Source organism: Epinephelus fuscoguttatus, linkage group LG1 (assembly GCF_011397635.1).
Source record: "Epinephelus fuscoguttatus linkage group LG1, E.fuscoguttatus.final_Chr_v1".
Lineage (NCBI taxonomy): Eukaryota > Metazoa > Chordata > Actinopteri > Perciformes > Serranidae > Epinephelus > Epinephelus fuscoguttatus.
The window spans coordinates 1,019,774-1,041,648 of NC_064752.1; the positions used below are offsets into that span (position 1 = coordinate 1,019,774).

Below are 21,875 nucleotides of genomic sequence, written 5' to 3' on the forward strand. Positions count from 1 at the left end.
AATAACGTCGTGGGAGAGACAAAAACTGAGTAAAAAACACCCTGAATATGTTTAGAACTACAAACGAACCTTCTTTCAGTGATTAATATTAGACAATGAAAATTTTACATTTACATCCCACCAGGTCGGGATCAGCCAGCGGCGGCTCCGCGCATGTGCGATTCACTTGCAGTCTGGACGCGGAGGGGTGAACATCTCCTGCTCTGACTGCAGCTGGGAGGGAGGACTGGGCCTGTGTGCGCCTGTGAGTGCTTTGGGACGGGTAAGGGGCCCACGGCAGCATCCGCTGTTCATTGAGAAGAATAAGAATGATGCGTGCTTTCACATCAAGAGTCTCCAAAAGTCTCCAATAACATCAGAAAAAGTCGCTAGATTTGTCGCTAGTTGCTTTTTTGAAAAAGAGTCGCTAGAGGGGTCTGCAAAGTCGCTAAATATAGCGACAAAGTCGCTAAGTTGGCAACACTGCAGTGTTGGAGTGAAACTTGATACCTGGGGGGCTGGAGGAGGGTCATGGGGCAGCGGACTGGAGATACCACTTGTCAATCAGGTAAAAGGGGCATTAAGTTTTCTGAGACGTTTGCTCTCACACAAACTGTGCTTGGCCCAGCATAAAACACAATCTGGATTGATTAAATTATTTTTGGAAATACCTAATTTTCTATTTTAGAAAACAGTATTTTAGAACAGTGGTAATAGTCTGGAAACATAAATATTTTTCCATACTTTATTTTTCATTTTCCATACTTTTTAATACCTGGAAATTGATCAAATTTATTTCCATACTTTCCATACTTGCGTAGGAACCCTGATTTCATAGTGATGAGAAGGTACTGCATTAAATACAAACTCACAGAAGAAGCCAGAGCAAAAACTGAGGAAAAATTATTTAAATATATTGAACGACTCATCACCACAGCCTCAGCATGTGAAAAGGTTCTCTCTGATAAAAAGTGATCAGATGTGGTCCGGTATGTCTCAAGCTTTTACTGTGAAAGATAAGAATAAAACTTTTTTATTCTTTTTGTTAATTACTTAGTTTTTATATCTGTTATTTGTATTTATTTGTTTAATGAATTTCTTAATCTAATTTCAGTTTGAGGTGCCCTGGGATTAGGTGGGATGGGACAGGAAAAGTATCGACTGTGTTCTCTGAAAAACTGAAACACATTGTTTTTTATACGTCTGTCACTTCTATCTTGCTTTCGATACAAAGAGAGTTGTTCTATGACAGTAAACTAGTGCAACAGGGGGCAGAGTATCTGTTGATCCAATGCGTTTGAACCTGACTTTCTGAAACAGTGACAGCCCAACTGTATATATTTAAAAGCAGTGAAGAGTTACTGGGGTGCGTTCAAGTCTGTGCGTATGTGTTCACATGCTGTGAAGAAAATTCCCAGCTGACAGCCCATAATTTAAGCTCTCTGCTGGGAGGTCGGAGCTCTTCTGTCCTTCTGACACACACATTAGAGTTATATGACTGTCCTTTAAACACAGACAGACCTGGGCGACAGCAGTGCTCTGTACATTTGCAAACACTTGATTAGCATATCTGCTAATTACAGGGGTTATTTCCCTGTAAATGACAGGTACAAGGCTGTGATTATTACATCAGAGTTAAATCTCTTTATCTGCCCCTCCCCTGCGTCTTGTATCAATGCCTCCCGACCTCGATGTTTCCTCCAGGGTGTTGCTGACATGTTTTCACTCAACCAACAGGTTAAATAAGGATAAAGGTGCAGCTGTTTTTGTAGTTAAACATTTTTCACTGCGCTCTGCACAGAACAGTCTCTGAGCTGACTGTGGTCTGAAGGAATTAGATTCACAGCTATGGAAGTATAAAATAGATTCTTCTGTTTAAAATGTGACTACAGCTTGAGGTCCTGGCTGTGACATTGAAAAGCTGATGTGCAGATAATCCTACAAATGCAAGGCTGTCATTGTTAAGCATTTTAAATAATATACATGTTAATCTGCACAGCTGTGGACTGCTTCAATAAGTAAGAGCACAGATAGAGCAGTAAAGTCTAACACTAACTCCTCTGCTCCTGCTGTTTGCATCTAGACTCAGCCTGATATCTGCAGACAGCTGCCAGTAAATAACTCTTCACAGCCATGCCCAGCTCCTCTATACCAACGTACTCATTAGATTTTTCTGAATTGACTTGAATGTCAAGATGATTGGAGAAGCTCACAGATGAGAGAGAAGAATCTGACGCTGATTTACCAGCTCATCGAAATTAAGGTGATCGATAAAAAGGCTATTATAATACAACAGCTTCTAAATTACTTCTGTTTCCGCTGTATGGTTCGGCTTGACTCGACCCTACACGCTTTTGGTACCGGGTGCTTTTCGGTATTTTGTTTCCACTGCAGATAGCCCCGTCAATGTGGGCTGGACTCTTGGCTGGCAGTAGTTGTCATATTGCGTAATACAATACAAGTTGGATTTAGCACCACGACGCCGTCGGCACAGGTTGCTGATGGTTGCGTGTAGTCCACTGACTAATCTGCAAGACTATTTCATCATCACGGTTCAGCCAGTTTAGTCGCTTTGCATGTAAGTGTGCGAGGACGCTGCATTCGTTATTACTCCTCCAACTGTGACGCTCAACATAGAGTCTCACATTATTAAATAACCTGAGGTTTTGTGGGCACTATCAGAGCTGGAGGACACATCGTACAGGCAAGGTTTCTGCTGCCACAACTCAACAAGGTTTTCCTCTTCACTGGAATCACACACATTTCTTTTAGCGTGTTTTGCCTCCATGGCGAGCTGCTATCCATCTGTTTGTTTGGCTTTAGCACCAGTGCGTCATTTCATGTTGCATTTCTATTGGTAGGTTGTTAGACGGAGGTGGTAACAGCAGTCATGTTGGTTTGTTGTATTCATGTTGGTCATCTTCCATCTGGGACAGCCCAAAATCACAAAGATTATTCTGCGCTTGAGAAGCTGAGGACACTATCAGCAGACTGGCCAACCCTTAATTATGTGTAACCTTAAGCCTTAATAAAATGTTAACGGGTGAGTTATATAAAAATAATTCCCTGTATGGTTGTCATGAATGTTGATATTAGCTCTGGAGACCAAAACTGCTTTTATACCAGGCTGTAAACATGTTTATTTCTGCTGTAAAGTTGGACATATTAACATGGGGGTCTACAGGGATTGACTCACTTTTGGAGCCAGCCTCAAGTGGACACTGGAGGAACTGCAGTTTGGCTTTATTTTTCAGCTCCAGAGGATGCTGCTTGGTGGTACCACAAAAAGTACAAGTTCCTATCCACAACTTTTGTTGATAAAACCCCCTAAAAGAACAGATCCACATGAGTCAAGTCCAGCTGTATCATGCAGTGGAAATAAGGCTGTGACTCCCCACGCTCCAGTTTTACTGTCCACACCTGCAGTGTGCAAGACATCCACTGTAGTGAGTACATCAGCACATCTATTGTCTGACCTGATGTCCACCTTTGTTTCTAGACTTTATCAAGGACCTAGCACACTCTCTTCTCTTGCTGTCTTTAATCTGTCCATCACTCTCATGTTCCCACCTGTTATGCAATTTCAACTAGAACGCTCTTTCCCACTCCCGCCATTACTCACCCATTTGTTGTATTTCAGAGGTCCAGTGAAGCCCATGGCCTCAATGAGCTTCGTGAATGCCCCGACTTCTTCCTCTGAGTGCTGGGGCGTCTGCTTCACATTGCAGAGCTGACGGACCAGAAATGGAAAAGCAGTGAGAGGAGGATGTGAAATGGGGTGAGAAAAGGGTTGACAGGAAGTTAAGAAGCAGTGTTAGAGGTAACAACAGACAAGAAATGTAAGAGAGAAAGGAAGACAGAGGAAAGGAGGAGTGAAGGAGGGAAAGACAGATGAGGGATAAAGACAGGAGGATGAGATAAAGGTGTTCTGAGGAGCAGAGTGGGAAAAAAGAGGAAAAGTTGAAGAAAGATGAGGAGGAAGTGAAAACAGCCTTGACACAGATGACACAGCTTAGAAACTACTCCTGAAACAGATTTGAAATTCCCTGTGTGTATACTGTGTGACCCTCATTATATCAACAGCCCATACAGCTTCACTGACACGCAAGCACACAACCTGCCGTATGACGACACACACCTGGGGAACATGGCCTTTACTGGGCGAGTGCAGCTGTTGAGTAAATCATGATACTGACCTATTCTGAGCTGCATGTTGTCTTCATGCCCTGACAGTTTTATTACTGCCACCATGACCCCAGTTCATCAACATAAATATCAGAAACAGATAATCTGTTGTGGTCCTGTCTGGTAGCAGGGCAGAATGGAGGGAACCTGAGACAAACCAAAGCTGTGTCTTGTTCTAAACTGATAAATCATGTGCTGAGCTGCTCGACGTATGCGTGACTACAGTGCTTTTGTAACTTGTAAGTGAATCTCTGTGGCCAGAGAACAGCATTATTTTACGATCAACATATTTTATTGGCCTCTAATGCAAATACAAAGCTCTCTGCTGTTGCTGCTTCACATGAACAGATTTCTGGGGCTGAACACAACTCAGAATTATATTAATAAAATCGGGTTTGGCTGTTAAATACGAATATGCGACTACTTGTTCCTCTTTTTAGTACAGAGTTTGAGAGTTTGAGCTGGGTTTGGCGGGACAGTCACTCTGAGCTAATGCATGCTAACTACGCTAACGATGTATCAGAAATGTGCAACAATATTTTTTAATGACACTAGTACTGCTTCTCCTCACCCATGTGCTGGGTCAGCTTAAGTTTGACTCTGAGCATCAGCCCAGCATGGCAGGGATTTGTGTCTCCATTACAACATGGCTACCTGCATGAAGGTGTCTTTAACTGATGACGGCTTGTATTGAGTGATGACGTTTAAAATCAGCGGGAAAAGTTTCCACTGTGAGTGTTTTTCCATCACACAGCAGGGCAGGTTAAAGACGTTTACCTGTTGGAGGTGCACTGTTTGAGAGGTGCAGTAAGAGCCTGTTGTCTGCAGCTCTTCATCAACATCTCACTGTGGCTGATATCTGATTTTACTCTTCCTCTCTGCAGTGCTGATAGACTTGTTTTTATTGAAGAAAAGCCACTGACAAAGTCCTGCCATTTTAGCGTTATCTGATTTCACACCAACGTAACAAGATGTTGGGTTTTCATCAGCAGTGACTTAACACAACTCCATATGGCTGATAGTGAACATGACACAGTAAAAAAAAGCAGATATCTGAAGTACAGACAGGACACAGGAGAGAAACTAAACATCAAACCACAGAGATTGAGTTAGAAGCTACAGAGACACAGAGCTAAAAACACAGACTTTTAAAAACGTTGTTCTCTCTGGTCTCCTGCACGGTCCGATGTGAGTTCAGTTTCGTAATACAAGCTTGTTTCGGGGGACGGGGGGGTCGTCAGGGATTGGCTGCGATTGGCAGGACGTCACTGCTAACTGCTTTTGGCCCTACACTGGAGATGGTCCATCTTGGGTGTGGCTCAGCATGTTAAAAGTGACGAACAAATTGCACATCACCATGGCGTGGTTTAACTCAGTGGGGCCAAAGACTGAATCAAATGAGTTGCTGTGAGCTGTAAATTCAACACTTCTAAGCAGAGGTAACATTATCTGAGAAACTGATCGGCAACTGCTCGACTTAGAAAAATCTTAGTCAGCTGAGAGGTGTCCGACTGATTGTTCTAATCATCAACTATCAGGGTGCAGCTCCACAGTTTTCCATTGGCAACACAGCAGGAGGCCTTTATTGTGAATCCACTGCAGGAAAAGGCAAGGTCGCTTAGTCAGGAGAACTAGTCCTGCTATTCTTCAATAAAAATGGTCAACACAACAAGGTATGAGCATGTAACGGGCTATTTTATCAGTGAGTCTGCTTTAAACCAGAGACAACCAACGTTAGATGAAGAGCTGCAGATGACAGGCTCTTCCTGTGCCTTCTGCAAACCATCTCAAACTTACCTAGGGCCGCACGATTATGGCCAAAATGATAATTGTTATTATTTTGATCCATATTGAGATCATGATTATTTACCACGATTATTCATTGTTTTTAGGGACAAATATTTTTACTGCACTTTCACATTTAAATAAGCAGAGGACGTCTTTCACCTCCATGTTGTGCTACATTTCTACTAATGCACAAATCTTTGCTTCAAAATAAGAATTAAAATAAAGTTCTTCTTCATCTGAATTCAGCAGCCTGGAAATCCAGACCCAAATCTAGAAAGAGTTAGGGTCTGGCCATGAGTAATGCAAATGGCCCAACTCGAGGGGCGGCACCAAGCATGCATTTGAAAATATCACTGCACGCAATTGGATAACACTGCGACCAATCAGAACAATACACGGGGTGACGTATCCAGAGCGCTATCAGCGGAGCTAACTGGTAGATTAGAGCGCCGTCTTCTGTTCCTCTTTTAGAGAAAAAGCCAAGTCTAACTCGTTCATTGTAGCGGCCAAAGCTGTTTCAAACAACTGGTGTTCATCCGTAGCCATCTTGCAGTGTTTACTGACTGATTCTGGACTTCGTCGTCACAGCGCTGTCATCATCTGTTTAGCTCGCCTCTTACCCACCTATATCAGATACACCGATGTGATTGGTGCAGCTCGGCTCCAACGGCATGGGTAATGAGCATCATTACTAAGTGCCAGAGTGACTCGCTGAGCAAATTCAAATTGTGCTCTCGTGAGAACTCTGGATTTCCAGGGTATGAATTCAGTGCATCTCATATGGATACGTATTTGTTGCTGTATTCATTTATTTATTTATTGAAACAGCAGTCACGGTACCATGATGCAATGAAGCATCACTGTTATGGATATCTGAGCTGATGCTGGACGTGGATGGAGGTTCAGTGAAGTAACGTTAGCGACAATATTCTCCTTGCCTTCTTGCATTTATCGTACTGCAGACTGTGTGTGATGCTCTGCTGGGCGGATACAAGTGTTATGCACTTTGCGTATAATTTGTTTTCTCCTAAATCCAAGATACTTCCAAACAACAGATGATGATGGATGATGACAGCTGATTTTTTGTTTGCCTGTCTGCATTCGCAACATTCAGAAGTTTTTCACAAGCGGCTGCAGCAGGGTGAATGCACAGTACGCAGCTCTGCCAAAATGGAGGCTGGCTGGCAGGGAGTGCTTAATTTGATATGCAGCAGAGTTCCCTGTAGGTGGTGCACATGTTTTTAACAGCTATATTGCTGTTGATCATGTTCATTTTAAGTGTGAGAAGCCTAAAGTGTGATCAGATCAATAGTTGATTATTTGTGCAGCCTATTATCAGCATAAACAACTTATTTTTTTACCTTGCCATGCTGGTTTGCACCACACCAGGACGGCTTGAATGGTTATGAGAAATGGAGATGTATGACAAGAGCTGCTATTTCACACAATATGGATGTGAAAATCTTTAAACCTGAAAGTCAGCCCTTTAAAGTCACACTCCAGTTTCCATTTCATGTGCCATCTACAGGAAGGGGAGCCAAGAAATGACTAATGGCTGAAGAAATAAGTCTGAAAACATTGTAAGCTAAGTTGTTGACAGAGACAGTTTGGGCTTCATGTATACTTGAATATTTGTCGAGGAATGTTTACATGTGGAGAAAGTAAATGTGTTATCCATAGTCTGTTTCTCTGTATGTGTGTGTGTGTGTGTCACGTTACCTGTGTGGTGATGTGCAGTGTCCGACATGGTGTTAAACAGGGAGAGGAGACTCTGGCCAGTTGGCAAGCTACTAAAGCTCTGGCAAAACAGGCTTCTTGATCTAACACCTGGACGGAGACAGAGACAGAACAAACAGGAGAGACAATGAGATATACAGTATCACATGGGAAGCTTTTTACTAAATGATCAAACATATAGTAGATCCTGATGATGCTCTGGCACAAATGAGAAATGATCAGTTTCATACAGAAGCAAACTGAGTTCTGAAGTTTAATAAACAGAAGCAGTGGGGCTGTTAGAGGGGAATATCAGGGATCCAAACATTTGTGTGTTTCTATGATTTGATATAATTCTACAATACCAGCTGTATGTAAGATGAATGAGAGCAGACATATTCTGAACAACCACCACACTGTGACCCAATTTGCTCTCATGTTTAAAAAAGAAATTTTGGATGTACTGCCAAATTCAGGGAAACGACATGAGAGCTCCATGAGTCCATGATCAACAGCTCTGGTGGAGTGCTTTGTTGGTCTCTAATCTAATAAAAATAATTCCATAAATCAAAAAAAGAAGAAGCACTTGGCAGAAATGTGCAACAATATATTCTAGAGGATGGGCACAGGTTCACAGTATCAAGAATAAAAAGAATATGCAATGTACAAAGAGAGAAGTCCAAAAACATGTGCGTTCCTCAAAAGTTTGCTACTCCAAGGTGTAGCTAGTTTGATTACTGGAATTTGTTCTTTTGTCCTTTAAAGCCTAGTTCACATTACACGATTTTCACCGTGTTTTGGACGTCGCAGAGGATCTTGAGAGCCACCTTGGGTCGGAGGTGAGTGAGCAGATAGTCTGCCACGACAAGTCCTCATGTGTGAACAAGCCTAGGAGCAAGTCGCCCCCTCGTCTGTGACTGGGACTGGATATCTGGCATGCTAGAAAACTGGAGAAGTGTGACACGACTGACAAAGAGCATCAGCCAATGAGAGGCGGGATACGTCCCACGTCAGCACGCAGGAGGACGGAAGAAATGTGAGGAGGACAAGCCGCAGGGTTGCCAGGTCTGCTTATTAGCCACGACTTTGGGCTTGTTTCTGAAGTAAAGTTGCTTATTTGGGCTTGCCCTCTAAACGTCACCTTCCTCTATATATATCCGTCTGATAATTTATTTAAACGCATGATAGTCGCTTCTTTTGGGCTTGTTTCCATAGCCCTGGTTGCTTGTTTCTCTCCCAAGATCTGGCAACACTGACAAGCAAGAACAACAATGGTGGCGTCCACAGGATCACGTTGTGTTTGGACCCAGGCCCTGGAGGCAGATGTCGTCTCCAAGTTTGGTGACGTCACCGCGTTATCTGGGGCTCTGTCGGCGAGGGCTCGGTGGAGAAATCTTGTGGTGTGCACACACAGGTTGTAACGCAGTTGGCGAGACTCCCGCTGACAGAGACACACGTCGCCAGGTATGAACACTCAAAAGATTACGATAGTCTCTGCAACGCAAAATCAGGGTGAAAATCGTGTAAAGCGAACTAGGCTTAAGAAAGACAAGTAAAGGCTCAAATATAGCAGGTTCATATTATGGTTGACTTTGCAAATCATTGTAAGCTTAAAATGTTTTAAATTAGTAGAACATATTGTTTCATCCTCTAGAGCAAGAGAGGTAAAGGCCCAAATATACAAGGTGCCTGTGTACTGTGTTCAACTTTGTTCAACATGTTAAGTTGAAAATGTTTTAAATTACTGGAATTTGTGGTTTTATCCTCTAAAAAACAAAAGAGAGGGAAGGCCCAAATATAGCAGGTCCCAATGAAGTATGGTAAATTTTGTTAAAAACTGGAAATTTAAAATGTTTAAAATAACTGGAGTTTGTTGTTTTCATTCATTCATTCATCTTCTAACTGCTTCATCCTCTTGAGAGAGGAGAGGAGAGGAGGGGGGGCGCGAGCCTATCCCAGCTACATCGGGTGAGAGGCAGGGTTCACCCTGGACAGGTTGTCAGACTATCACAGGACTGACACATAGAGACAAACAACCATTCACACTCACATTCACACCTACGGACAATTTAGAGTCACCAATTAACCTGCATGTCTTTGGACTGTGGGAGGAAGCCGGAGTGCCCGGAGAGAACCCACGCTGACACAGGGAGAACATGCAAACTCTGCACAGAAGGGCTCCCACGCCCGGGATCGAACCGGCAACCCTCTTGCTGTGAGGCGAGAGTGCTAACCACCACACCACCGTGCCGCCGAGTTTGTTGTTTTATCCTGTAAAAAGGGAAGACCCAAATATAGTAGATTTCTAAACTGGAATTTCTTGTTTTACCCTCTAAGCAAGAGAGAAAAAGGGCCCAAATTTAGCTGGTTTCTGTGTCTCTTGGTCGGTTTTGCTAAACATTATAGGTTTAAAATGGTTTAATTACTGGAATTTATTGTTTCATCCTGTAAAAAGAGAGTGAGAAGCCCAAACATAGCAGATTTCTATGTATCATGGTCTACTTTGTTATATATTGTCAGTTTTAAAATGTTTTATATTGCTGTAAAATGTTGTCTTATCCTCTAAAAAATAGAGACAGAGGCCCAAATATAGGTTTATATGCATCAGGATCAACGTTGTGAGACTCTGACGTTTAAAGTGGTTTAAATGACTGGAATTTGTTGTCTAATCCTCTAAAATAAGAGAAGTAGAGGCCCAAATATAGAAGGTTTTTATGTTTCATGGCCAGCTTTGTGAAACATCTTAAGTTTAAAATGTTTTAAATTATTGGAATTTATTGTTTTATCCTCTAAAAAAGAGACAGAGGCCCAAATAAAGCAGGTTTATATGCATCACGATCAACGCTGTCAGACTTTTACGATTAAAGTGGTTTAATTGACTGGAATTTGTCGTCTAATCCTCTAAGAAAGAGAAGTAAAGGCCCAAATATGGCAGGTTTCAATGTATTATGGGCAACTTTGTTGAACATCTTAAGTTTAAAATGTTTTAAATTATTGGAATTTGTTGTCTAATCCTCTAAAATAAGAGAAGTAAAGGCCCAAATAAAGCAGGTTTTTACGTTTCATTGTGAGTTTTGTTAAACATAATAAAAACCTTGATTAGAATAACTTGCCCGGGGGTCTGGTTAAAAGTAGGTCAGTGGACTTCATGTTTCCATCACAGCCTGGTGACTCTCTGTGGCCGTTAACTTTAACCGGCAGTAACGTTAGATAACGGTTAACCTGACGGTGAAGTTCACCTACACAAACCAGCTGACAGCTCCCACAGGGGACTAGTTAATCTGTTTAACCTGACGTTAATACCTCTGTGGGTCGATGATAGCACACACACACACACACACACACACACACACACACTTTCTTTCTCTCATGTCTTCATCTCCTCTCTCTGAGTGTTTAACACAACTCACCGTCACCTCTTACTGACGGTGCACAATGTTATGTGTCGTGTTGGTGAACTAACTTAGCTTAAATCCTATTAGCCCGCTAAGCTAACGTTAGCTGTAACGGTGTTACCTTTCCGGTGGCGGCTCTGGACGCTGTCACGTTAATAACGTTTCTGACGGCGGACTGCAGCGGCCGCCGATACATGACTCTAACCGTGTCCCGATATCACGGCCAAGAAGCGGGCTGCCACTGAACTGCGGCTCCCCTCAATGAATCCTTCGCGTTTGGTAACACCAATCTGTCCCTGCCTCCTCCTCCTCCTCAGCAATGTCAACGGAATCTGTCCGGCAGCCAATTGTGTCCGGTCAGAAACAGAGGCAGCGAAGAAAAGGTCCGCTTCCACTCTGAGCGGTTAGAGGGGGTTTTCTTTTGTTTTTATTTAGCAGACATGGGACCAAGTCAATGTCTTCTGCAAGTCACAAGAACGTCTCAAGTCCCAAGTCAAGACAGGCAAGTCTCAAGTCTAGCCCAAAGTCTTAAACGTTGAATTCCGAGTCCCAAACATGTCATAAATTATTGTTGCAATGGTATGAAATTTTCTCAGTACGATATCTGTCACAGAAAACACCGCGGTATTACAGAAGTTATATTAATATCAGCCAGAATGACCCTTAAAGGAACAAAAACACAAAGGTTGTTTTTGTTTGAACGAGTGTTTTATTACTATTCTTAAAATTTGAACCCAGGTTGTTATTGTAGATAAGCAAATGTACATGTTATGACAATCGTCAACTTTTGATATGACAGTATATCTTGAAATCATATCGCTGCTACTGTAGTTAAAATTCACTCTTCATTAAATGTAAAGCCATTTTAACATTTTAAAATATCAGTCATTATTTGAAAATGTGTATTTATTTGTTAAAAGAAGTTTGTAGGAAGTTGTGTTTCTATCTGCAATTTTCAACCTGCATGCATTTAGTTTTTTTATGTTTAACTGTATCGTCTTTTGAGGCCTTGTGTAACACACAAGAAGCTACAGATGACAAATAGCCTCTTGGCTAATTCTGGCATTTTTATACCATGCATATAATATGCACAGTACCTTCTTACATTAACTAAACTGAAACTGATGACCACCCATAGTTTTTTCCAAACTGGCAGCCAGTATCATCTCATTAGTTCTTACTGCTTCTCCCCTGCAACTTGCTGGTGAATTAAGTGTCGACATGCTAGAAATGAACAGTGTTAATGTCACTTGATTCTTAAAAATGAATAAATTTGTAGCACACTTTTGAAATAACATACTTCTTAGTCTCTGAGCTTGAAGGATGATGTCAAGTATTTTCAGATCAAAAGGCTCAGGTTCAAGTGAAGTCACCAGCGTTCGTGTTCAAGTCCAAGTTGAGGTGCAAGTGTTCTTTTATTTTGTTAAGTCGAGTCTAAAGCTGCGTTCAGAGGTCTCTGAGGTTTCCAAGGACCTGACGTGAAAAGCCCGGAAAAGCCCGGAAAAGCCCCTACTTCTGGAAAAAGTGCGTTCATCGCCTCACATCGGACCTTGGACGTAAACAAACATACATGCCCGTAAGAAGATTTTCGGAAAATGACACCATACAATACACATCCATCACCACAACACTCTGTAAAGTTGCTTTAAATAACAGGTTAGCAAACAATTGCCTAAATAGAGCAACATGTGGAGTCATGTTCGTGTCCGTCTGATGAATGGAATCCAATATTTACTACCAACTCCTGAGAAAAACATCTTTACCTGCGACGGTGAACACTTGACTTTCTTGATCATTAACATTTTCTGTCTGTCATTTGGTGCTGGACATATACTTTGGGTTTATTAGACAACCAAAACAGCTGAGATGTGGCTCAGCTACACAGTAAATGTTCGGGCCATTACATCAAAATAGTGGCACAAAGGGCTAAAAGGCCTCTGTGCATACGTCTCTGCAAAATGAGTCCTTTCACATGATGTTGATGTTGTCTCATTTTTAATTGTAAAATTGTCCTCTCCTGTCCTCTCCCCTCCTCTCCTCTCCTGTCCTCTCCTCTTCTCTTCTCTTCTCTTCTCTTCTCTTCTCTTCTCTTCTCTTCTCTGTCAAATGAACAGTCATCCTGAATATTAACCTCACAAAGGATCAGCCAGTTCTGCAGCAGCTCCAGGGCCACAGAGTAAGCAGGGCCATGCATGGCTGCCTCCACAGATTGTTCAAAGCCATCCAGCTATTCAGCTGCTTCCTGCTAAAGCCGCCAGACAGTCACAGTATGTAATGTATTTCTGCATGAAAGATTTGAGAAGATAATACATTGCTCCCCAAACACTGACATAGAAATGTAGTTTGACACCCAAACCTACACATACTGAACATTTACATTGTTGCACACGCACAACTTTTGCTGTTGTAAAAATGTTTGAAGGCTTTAAATTCTAAAGATGTCTTCTGTGTGACTAACACATAAACACATAAACATATCAACACATCTGTCACACAAAACGAAGGGAAAATGTGGGTGTATGTAGCAATGTCATTCTGGGCTCCAGTTTCCAGACCAGGTGAGGCGGGGGCGCCAGGCAGATTTTGCAAGTTTGGCACACCGTGCGCCCTGGCGCAGCTACTCCTCTTTCCCACCTCCGTCCCTCCTACCTGCGCAAGTCGGAAAGAGGGAGGAGAGAAGGCGTGGAGTGGGTTTTACACACATCACACCAATCAAATGAGCCCCTCTCCTCGCCCTTAAATGCGCCGCGCGAAGGCGTAATGAGAGTTTACTCAATTCGCCATGGCAGAAGAGAGCAGCAGCGTCAGACAGCCAAACTTCTCCCAGGAGGAAACTGATGTTTTGGTCCGGGAGGTCCAAGCTCGCAGTGTCCGAATATACGGAACTGCGAGCAGACCTCCACGGGCTGATGATGCAAAGGTAGCCTGGGAGGAGGTCACCACAATTGTAAATCAATGTTGTGTTTCTCTCGTGCGCGCGCGCTCTCTCTTTCTCTCTCGCAGTCTCACCCTGTTTCTTTTCTTTTGACTTTTCTAAGATGACAGATGCTGAATATATACTCCCTATCTGATGCTGTGGCTGTTTGTGGTTGGCTGAGAGGGATGTGAACTCATTAGTTTGCAGCTGTGTTAATCAAATCAGGTTGGGTTTCCATTACACGTGCCAAACGTGCCAAACGGTGCCAAACGGTGCCAAACGGTGCCAATCCCCTTTGATCTGACATCAGATGTGACGGGACAGTCGATATAGAGATACATTTATGTGCTGATTGCAGATAGTTGCATTGAATAGTGGGTATTTATTGCATCGTTAATGTGCCTGATGTTCTGGAAACCTGCCTGTGAGGTTTTGGTGACGTGTGTGCACTGTCCGCCGGTCAGCCAAACTTCGGCTTACACCGGCTGCGCTCCCCCTGCGCTGACAGTAGACCTGGTTTCAGCTGGTGAGCTTTTAGCGCACCTTCGGCGAAGCCTTTTGGCACGAAACTGTCACTGCGCCAAGCTGGATCTGTCGACACCTCCCCCTGCTGCGCCGCCACACCCATCTCTGCGCACCTCGGTCTGCCAAACTACCAAACTGAGCGCGCCTCGGGTTGCGCTGCTCGAAATTAGCTCTGCGTGGGGTTCGCCACCCTGCATCGCGCCAGGAAACTACAGCCCTCTGTGTGAAGGCCCACCATGTTTGTCCAGACTAAGGATGTCAGTTCGGGTTAATTTTGCTTTCAACAGCCCGACATATATTCTTAAAAAAATATTCTTGGCTGTTCACTGATTAACGGTTAACTGTCTATTTCTTCAGTCCAGGCTGAAATAATCCATCCATCCATTTTCTAACCGCTTGTCCTCTTGAGGACAGGACAGGTCACCAGACTATCACAGGGCTGACACATAGAGACAGACAACCATTCACACTCACATTCACACCTACGGACAATTTAGAGTCACCAATTAACCTGCATGTCTTTGGACTGTGGGAGGAAGCTGGAGTACCCAGAGAGAGCCCACGCTGACACGGGGAGAACATGCAAACTCCGAACAGAAGGGCTCCCACGCCCGGGATTGAACTAGAAACCCTCTTGCTCTCAGGCGACAGTGCTAACCACCACACCACCGTGCCACCCGACTGAAATAACATTAACAAATATTGGATGGATTGCTGTGAAGTTTGATACAGACATTCAGGCTCCCCAGATGATGTAACCAGATGACTTTGGCGATCCCCTGACCTCTTCCTCTAGCGCCACCATGAGGTTCACATTTGTGGTTTTGATGGACTGCCATGAAATTTGGTTCAGACAGTCATGTTCATGTCAGTGGCAGCCAGCTCTCGAGGAGAAGATGGTGTCTTGGTTGGATAGAAGAGGTGAGGTAATGTTTTAGTTGCCTTGCATCATGCTCTGTTTTCAATCTGTCTCATTTGGAAAGTGTGTGTGTGTGTGTGTGTGTGTGTGTGTGTGTGTGTGTTAAAGGTGACACCAATTTGTCACGGTTAATAATTGTGACCTTCCTGCCTGCGACATGAGAACACACACACACACACACACACACACACACACACACACCGACATGCTTCGAGAATGGGACTTCATTGTCCAAACACTGTTCATGTAATTTGTGGTTCAGCAGAAAGACCAAAGGACAGACGGAAAGCAAACTGTTGATGTTAAACTTACTGACATTCAGAGAGCAGTTGATATATTCTGATTTACTGTAATTCGCTAAGTTTCCTTCATTTTCAAATTATGTCAGAATGAATTTTCCTGGCATGCATGAAAGAAGAGCCAGTGCAGGCAGGAGTCAATGTTCCTGTTATTATTTTGTGTTTTTCTAATTTGTCCTGTGCAGCCCTTTGATTCCTGAGTCACTGCTTGTGGACACAATCAATCACAGCTGATTACTGGGTGATGATTGATGCAGGAATGGTGTGTGTGTGTGTGTGTGTGTGTGTGAGAGAGAGAGAGCGAGAGAGAGAGAGAGAGAGAGGTACAGTGAAAACAAGAGAGAAAAGAAAAAATCCGCAGGAGAGAAACAAATTGAAAGGGTGTGAAAGGGAAAACTAAAAGGTCAAGTGGAGTTTGTGGAACGGCAGCCTGGTTGAGACCCGAACGTTTGTGAGGAAATGAAATCAGCGGCTTTAGATTGATGCTGAACGTGAACAGTTACAAAAATACTTCAGCAGTGAGTTATGAGAAGCGACTGAGTGGGGTAACGTCAGGTCTAGCCACTGCTATTTCCTCTGCAGTCGGTCAGATGCTGTACTCCCTGCAGTGACCTCACCTGACAACACACACACACACACACACACACACACACACACACACACACACACACACACACACCATTTCCTATCTATGACCTTGATCTAGCACTGAAGAACCCTCCCAGGAAGCTACCATAAGTCCCCACAGTCTGCCTCTGCTCCAGACTTGTAATGTGCCAACTACAAGTTCATCTGGTTTACAGTTTAGTTTATATCCCGCCATGCCAAAATTAAAAATCTGGTGGAACCCCCTTCTAAGCATTAAAATCACTGATGGGCCTACAGTGCACAGGCCAGGGGGGCCAAAGTGTTAGGGTGACCCCCTCTGGCCTCCACCTGAAAAATGTCATCCAATAAGAGACTCGTACCAACCTGAAAAGACTCAAATAACCACAAGGAAACATAAAATAACAACAAGGAGAGTCTAATGAGATCAACCACAGACATTCCTGCACCATCTCATCGTTGTGAGAATATTTCTCCTACCTCTTTGTCTCCTCTCTACTCCTAACAATACTTCATCTTAGAAGCTCAAGCTCTCTTAAAAGGGTGCTTCGCCGATTTTCAACCAGCTTTTTATCAAATAGGTGTGATAGTATGTGTAAATGAACTGTGGTAAACTTCCCACCATCTAACCAGTCCCTAGATATCCCACCTCGCCCCCTGGTAAAACTCGGATGACATAAATATCGTCATCCGCTGGCTCTCGGGCTGTTGCTTGAACTACAAGCTGTACTTCCACATTTTCTGCCACCCATGCTGCCACGCAAACTTTCGAATCCTTGGGCTGAATCCAAATGTCCGGCACGTTCACAGGGAGTCCTGGAGTGCTGTCCAAATCCACAATTCAACCAGTCCACAAGGGCCTCAAGTGGACTTTCTGCAGACTTCCAGAGAGTCCACTTGGGGTGCAGACAAGTCATTGCAATACGGATGTGATGTTGTGGGTTTTTCAACTGCTGAAAAAAAAATCTCATGAATGTGTAAAATAGTTATTGTTTGTTAGGCCTGTTAAAATCATCAATCCATTATGATACAGATATATGTATAAGTACAGGCTGTAGAGGGACTGAAGACAAAATGGCTGAAAAACAGCAAATGTCAGTAACACCCAATTTATTGAGGTAACGTCCTTATTTACAAACATTTCTCTTTTTGAACACGTGTAGCCTGTTATATAGAGATGTATCAGTTTATTTTTGTTTAGTCTAATATCTTGTTTTCTGCAGGAACAGATGAGTGGACAATATTTATCAACTTATATGACACATATAATTATGACAGCAGCAATAGTTGAACGTTTCCATGGCAATGAGTAAAACAATCTTGAGGGCTGTCTTTCAGCTGCTTGCAGTCTCTGCCATCACAGACTTTACGTGATGACAGTAAATACGTCACACAGCGTACAACTGATGTCCGCAAGGGTTCACTTTGCAAATCCAGAGGGTGGACATTTGGATTCAGCCTTGGATGGCGAAGGAACGACCCGCCCTACTCTCCCTATGAGTGGCTTGTTGGTGGCTGGTTGCCTTCGTTGTTCATTGTTTGTTGTGGATTGGTTAGGTTTAGGCAAGGGGAGTGGCATTGGTTACGGTTAGGGTAAGAATGTCAGAGTAAGCCAATCAAAGGCAGAGTAAGGCGGGCTGTTCCTTCGCCATCCTAGGATTTGCACATTCACTGCCACCGCTGTGGACACAAAGAGTACAGAAGCAGATCAAGAGACAGACCCGCCCATCTCTCTTGCTCTTGCAAACTACGAAGAAATCCAATCATAACCAGGCAGCGCTGATTGAATATATATCAAGATTATGTTAGTGCCTGTTTCTCGACTACAGTTTTTCCAGAAACATATTTTAGTGCCGTGTTTAGCTGTAATAACGAGAGGCCGAAAAAAACTGGGATCAAACCTAGGCAGCGCTGATCAAATATAAACCAAGACTCTGTCACTGCGTTGCCTGTTTCTCACCTCAGATGTTTTAAGTTTTAGCTTTGTCTTTGACTGTAAGAAATCAAAATTGTTTCTTGCAAGCTAGCAGCCATTGTTTCAAATGAATGTGTTCACATTACATCATCCGCCAATGGGAGTGTTTATTGATCTGGTGTGGCACTGTGCATTCTGGTTGCAGGGGGGTTTATCAATTATTATTATAGCTGATTACCATTATCAGGCGCTCTCCTCCTGCTGTCTCTGCCCAGTTAGCACAAGCTAACACAGCACAACTTGATCTCATCCCTACTCACTTTCACCACTAAGTTGCAGCTTGTGCAGCAGCGGTTAACATACAACACTGGGCCATTAATCTCACAGTGACAATAAAATGACACGGCTCTGTCCTTGTACCTGTTAAGAACAACTGCGTAACATTAGCCATGTGACGCTAACAGTTAGCCTTGCCACTGTGCATGACTCTGTCCCAAGCACAGAGGGGCTGAGCAAATCGATACGCTGCACGCAGCTCTATAATAAAACAAGATTTTACTAGTTTTAAACAGTAAGATTTGCGGTAAAGTTGCAGTGATTGGACAAAATTGCAAGGTCACACAGAACTAGCAGGGATTGGCTGAATATGTGTGAATTGTTGCGATTGCATCACCCTGGACAGTTTAATGCCATTGACATTCTTTGCTTTGGTGTGTTGATTTTTTTTGTGTATGCAGATTTTTATACGTGTAATTGTCTCTTCTGATGTGCATTTGTGTGTGTGTGCGTGTGTGTGTGTTTGTATTAATAAAGAGTGATAAATGACGGACGCAGAGGAAGCGTTGGATTCCTGCTCGGCTCCTGTTCCTGTGAGAAACCTGGCTAAAGAAAGCAGACATAAATAATGGCTGCCACCTCGCCATCCTGCCCGCAACATGACACTGTGTGTGTGTGTGTGTGTGTGTTAGTCCACCTTTAACAGTATCCCATAGGAGAGAAAGTGCAAAGAAAACAAAGGTCAAGGATGTATTTATACTCACCCGTGCACATACACACAGACAGACATATTTAAAAAAAGCAAGTGAGCGATGGCCCTGCCTCTCCTCAAAGACACATAGTAAAGTGTGTGTGTGTGTTTATGTGGTGTGTGTGTCTGTTCCATCATCTGCTCAGAAAGGCAGTGAATGTCTCACTAAAGTGTGTGAGCACCTTGTTTCCACATGGCCCCTGCTTTGAAAGAGTTGTTTCTTTAAGGGACGGAGCCATTAAGAAGAAATGTTATTAGCACAGGAGCCATTAAATCGGCCTGTAACACATGATTGCAGTTTTAGATTAGATTCAGAGGTAATTTACTTTACTTACCACATGCTGCTGTGTGGTAATGGGATCTCAAATACAAATAAAAGTGCACCAGATTAGATTCAAAAGTTCATAAATGTTGACAGATGGGGGTCGTCCTGGTGGGTCAGTGGGCTGTGAGCTGAGCTGCTGTGGGCATGAACCCGTCGTCCCCTCTCAGGTAGCGTGAACACACAACCTCTCTCATTGTTGTACAGTCTTTCTTCCTCTTTTGACTCTGTTATTGCTTCTCCATGTTACAGTTACTGGGACGATTATGTGGGAGTCGTGAGCAGTGCTGGGAAGTTATTAAATGTAAATTACAAAATAAATGTAATTGTAATCACTAATCAAAATATTGGTGAGTACAAAAGGGTTACATTGAAATATAGACCATTTTACTGCTACTAAACAGTATGACTTTTTGGGTGGGCAGGGCTTAGCTGGAGGCAAAACAATTAACTGTACTTTTTCTTTTCTTTTCAAGTCTGTAAAGGACTTTGTAAAGTTACTATATAGTAACTCACTCTAGAAATGTTGATATGATACATATGAAACATGTGATGTATTCGACGTTTGCAGAAACATACAATGCCAACATTGTCTCCTGACGACTGCGCCGTACATCTACATAATAGCTGCGACCAGTGGCACCAGCACAGACATTCCCAGTGGTGATCATGGCTGCCAAATCTGTGGTAAGAGGATTAAAATGCTGCACGTTGGAATAAAAAACACCACTGAAGCACCTTCCAGACATTTATATTACTCACCTTCAAACCAAGTCAAGACGGACGCCAATTAAAACCAGTAATCATAATGTCTGGTGTGGTTAACCCTGTCTGCATCCTGTTGTGTCAGTTGGTGTCATCAAACCCGCCTCTGTGTTGTCACTCTTGTTTCAGGTTTAAAGAAAGAGAGGAGGAGAAGAGGGAGCAAAACAGGAGCGAGACGAAGACGAAGAAATAAGAAGGCAAAGAATGGATGAGGTGATAAAGAGGATGGATCAGCACTATGAAGAGTGAAAGATTAAAAAAAGAAGTAGAAATACAAGAGGAGAGGAAAGGGTGTCAGGGTGTGATGACAGAGGAGGTCTCCTGCTAAGACAGCCTGATTTCCTGAGTGTTTAAATGGTGGGGCTAAAACAACAACAGAAATGACACGTTTAAGCCTCAGGTTATGCTAACACTCCACCTCACTCTGTTTCTCTTTTACTCTCTCCATCCACCTCCTTTTTCAGGGCCTGGCTCTTCCTTCCTTCGCCCCCCTGGCTAATGTTACCACTAACACCTCCTGACACAGGACAGGGTACCAGCCTGCTGTACAAACTGATGATCTAACCCACACAGCTGCTCCGAGTGTGTTTGGGTGTGAGTGTGAGAAGGAGAGATGTTGATGTTCTGTGAGTGTCTTCATGCACACATGTTGTACATGAGGCTGTGTATGTTCAGGAAACATAATATGACTGTGTAGCACCACAGAAGAAGAGATGTGAAGAGAGCAGGTCAGTTACACAATGTGAGTGGAGCTTTCATGTCCTTTTCATTAATGTAGGATTTTTCAGTTGTAACTAGTGGCTTCATTCATGGTTAAATTAAGACGAACTTGCCCACAATGACACGCTAACATGCTAATTAGCCGTAAACACAAAGTACAGATCATTTGATGGTAACGCCATTAGTTTCACAGGTAAAGCATTGCATCTCTTCTCTTTGCAGATGATGTGGTTTTGTTGACTTCATCACACCGTGACTTCTAGCATGCACTGGGGCAGTTTGCAGTCAAATGTGAAGTGGTTGGGAAGATGATGATGATAATGATGATGATGCATTTTATTTATTTATAGTCACATCTCAGAGCCCTCAAGGTCAATGTACCCATCGATCATTGTTGGAGCCGCAGTAACATTCTTTATATTTGTGTTGATTCATGTTTAAAGAGGCAACAGACAGCATCTTTTCCTAAATATATCATGATGAAAATAATGTGGGTTGCACAGGGTAGTGTCCACAGTAAATTCAGACTATCAGCGTTTACATAGGTTACTTAGTGGCTTTGCAATCTTTGTAATAAGCTGCTGCCACCAGTGCCGAAATTTTACGGAAAAAAATCTGCTTTACGGCAGGAAACGCGTCATGTATTGTGAAGCTGGTCAGTCAGCCAATCAGGGACTGGAGCTGGTCCTTATGAGGAGTTGGGCATGAGATAGTTGAGTCACGAGCACAATGGCAGACGGACAAAGTTTGGAGACAAGTGAAAAACGGCCTAGCAAAAGAAAAGGAGCTCCTCTGTG

At 43.2% G+C, this 21,875-nt stretch overlaps 1 protein-coding gene across 1 annotated transcript in view; it reads right to left on the reverse strand.

Moving 5' to 3' along the window:
* The window catches only part of LOC125894944 (ubiquinol-cytochrome-c reductase complex assembly factor 1), a 34,657-nt gene extending 23,252 nt beyond the window's left edge, over positions 1-11,405 (reverse strand). The window contains exons 1-3 of the mRNA XM_049586663.1: positions 11,185-11,405; positions 7,672-7,779; positions 3,602-3,709 (exon numbers count right to left, since the gene is read on the reverse strand). Coding sequence (XP_049442620.1) covers positions 3,602-3,709; positions 7,672-7,779; positions 11,185-11,259 — 291 coding nt within the window. The 5' untranslated portion in view covers positions 11,260-11,405. The remainder of the gene's footprint in view (positions 1-3,601; positions 3,710-7,671; positions 7,780-11,184) is intronic.
* Positions 11,406-21,875: the final 10,470 nt, after the last annotated feature.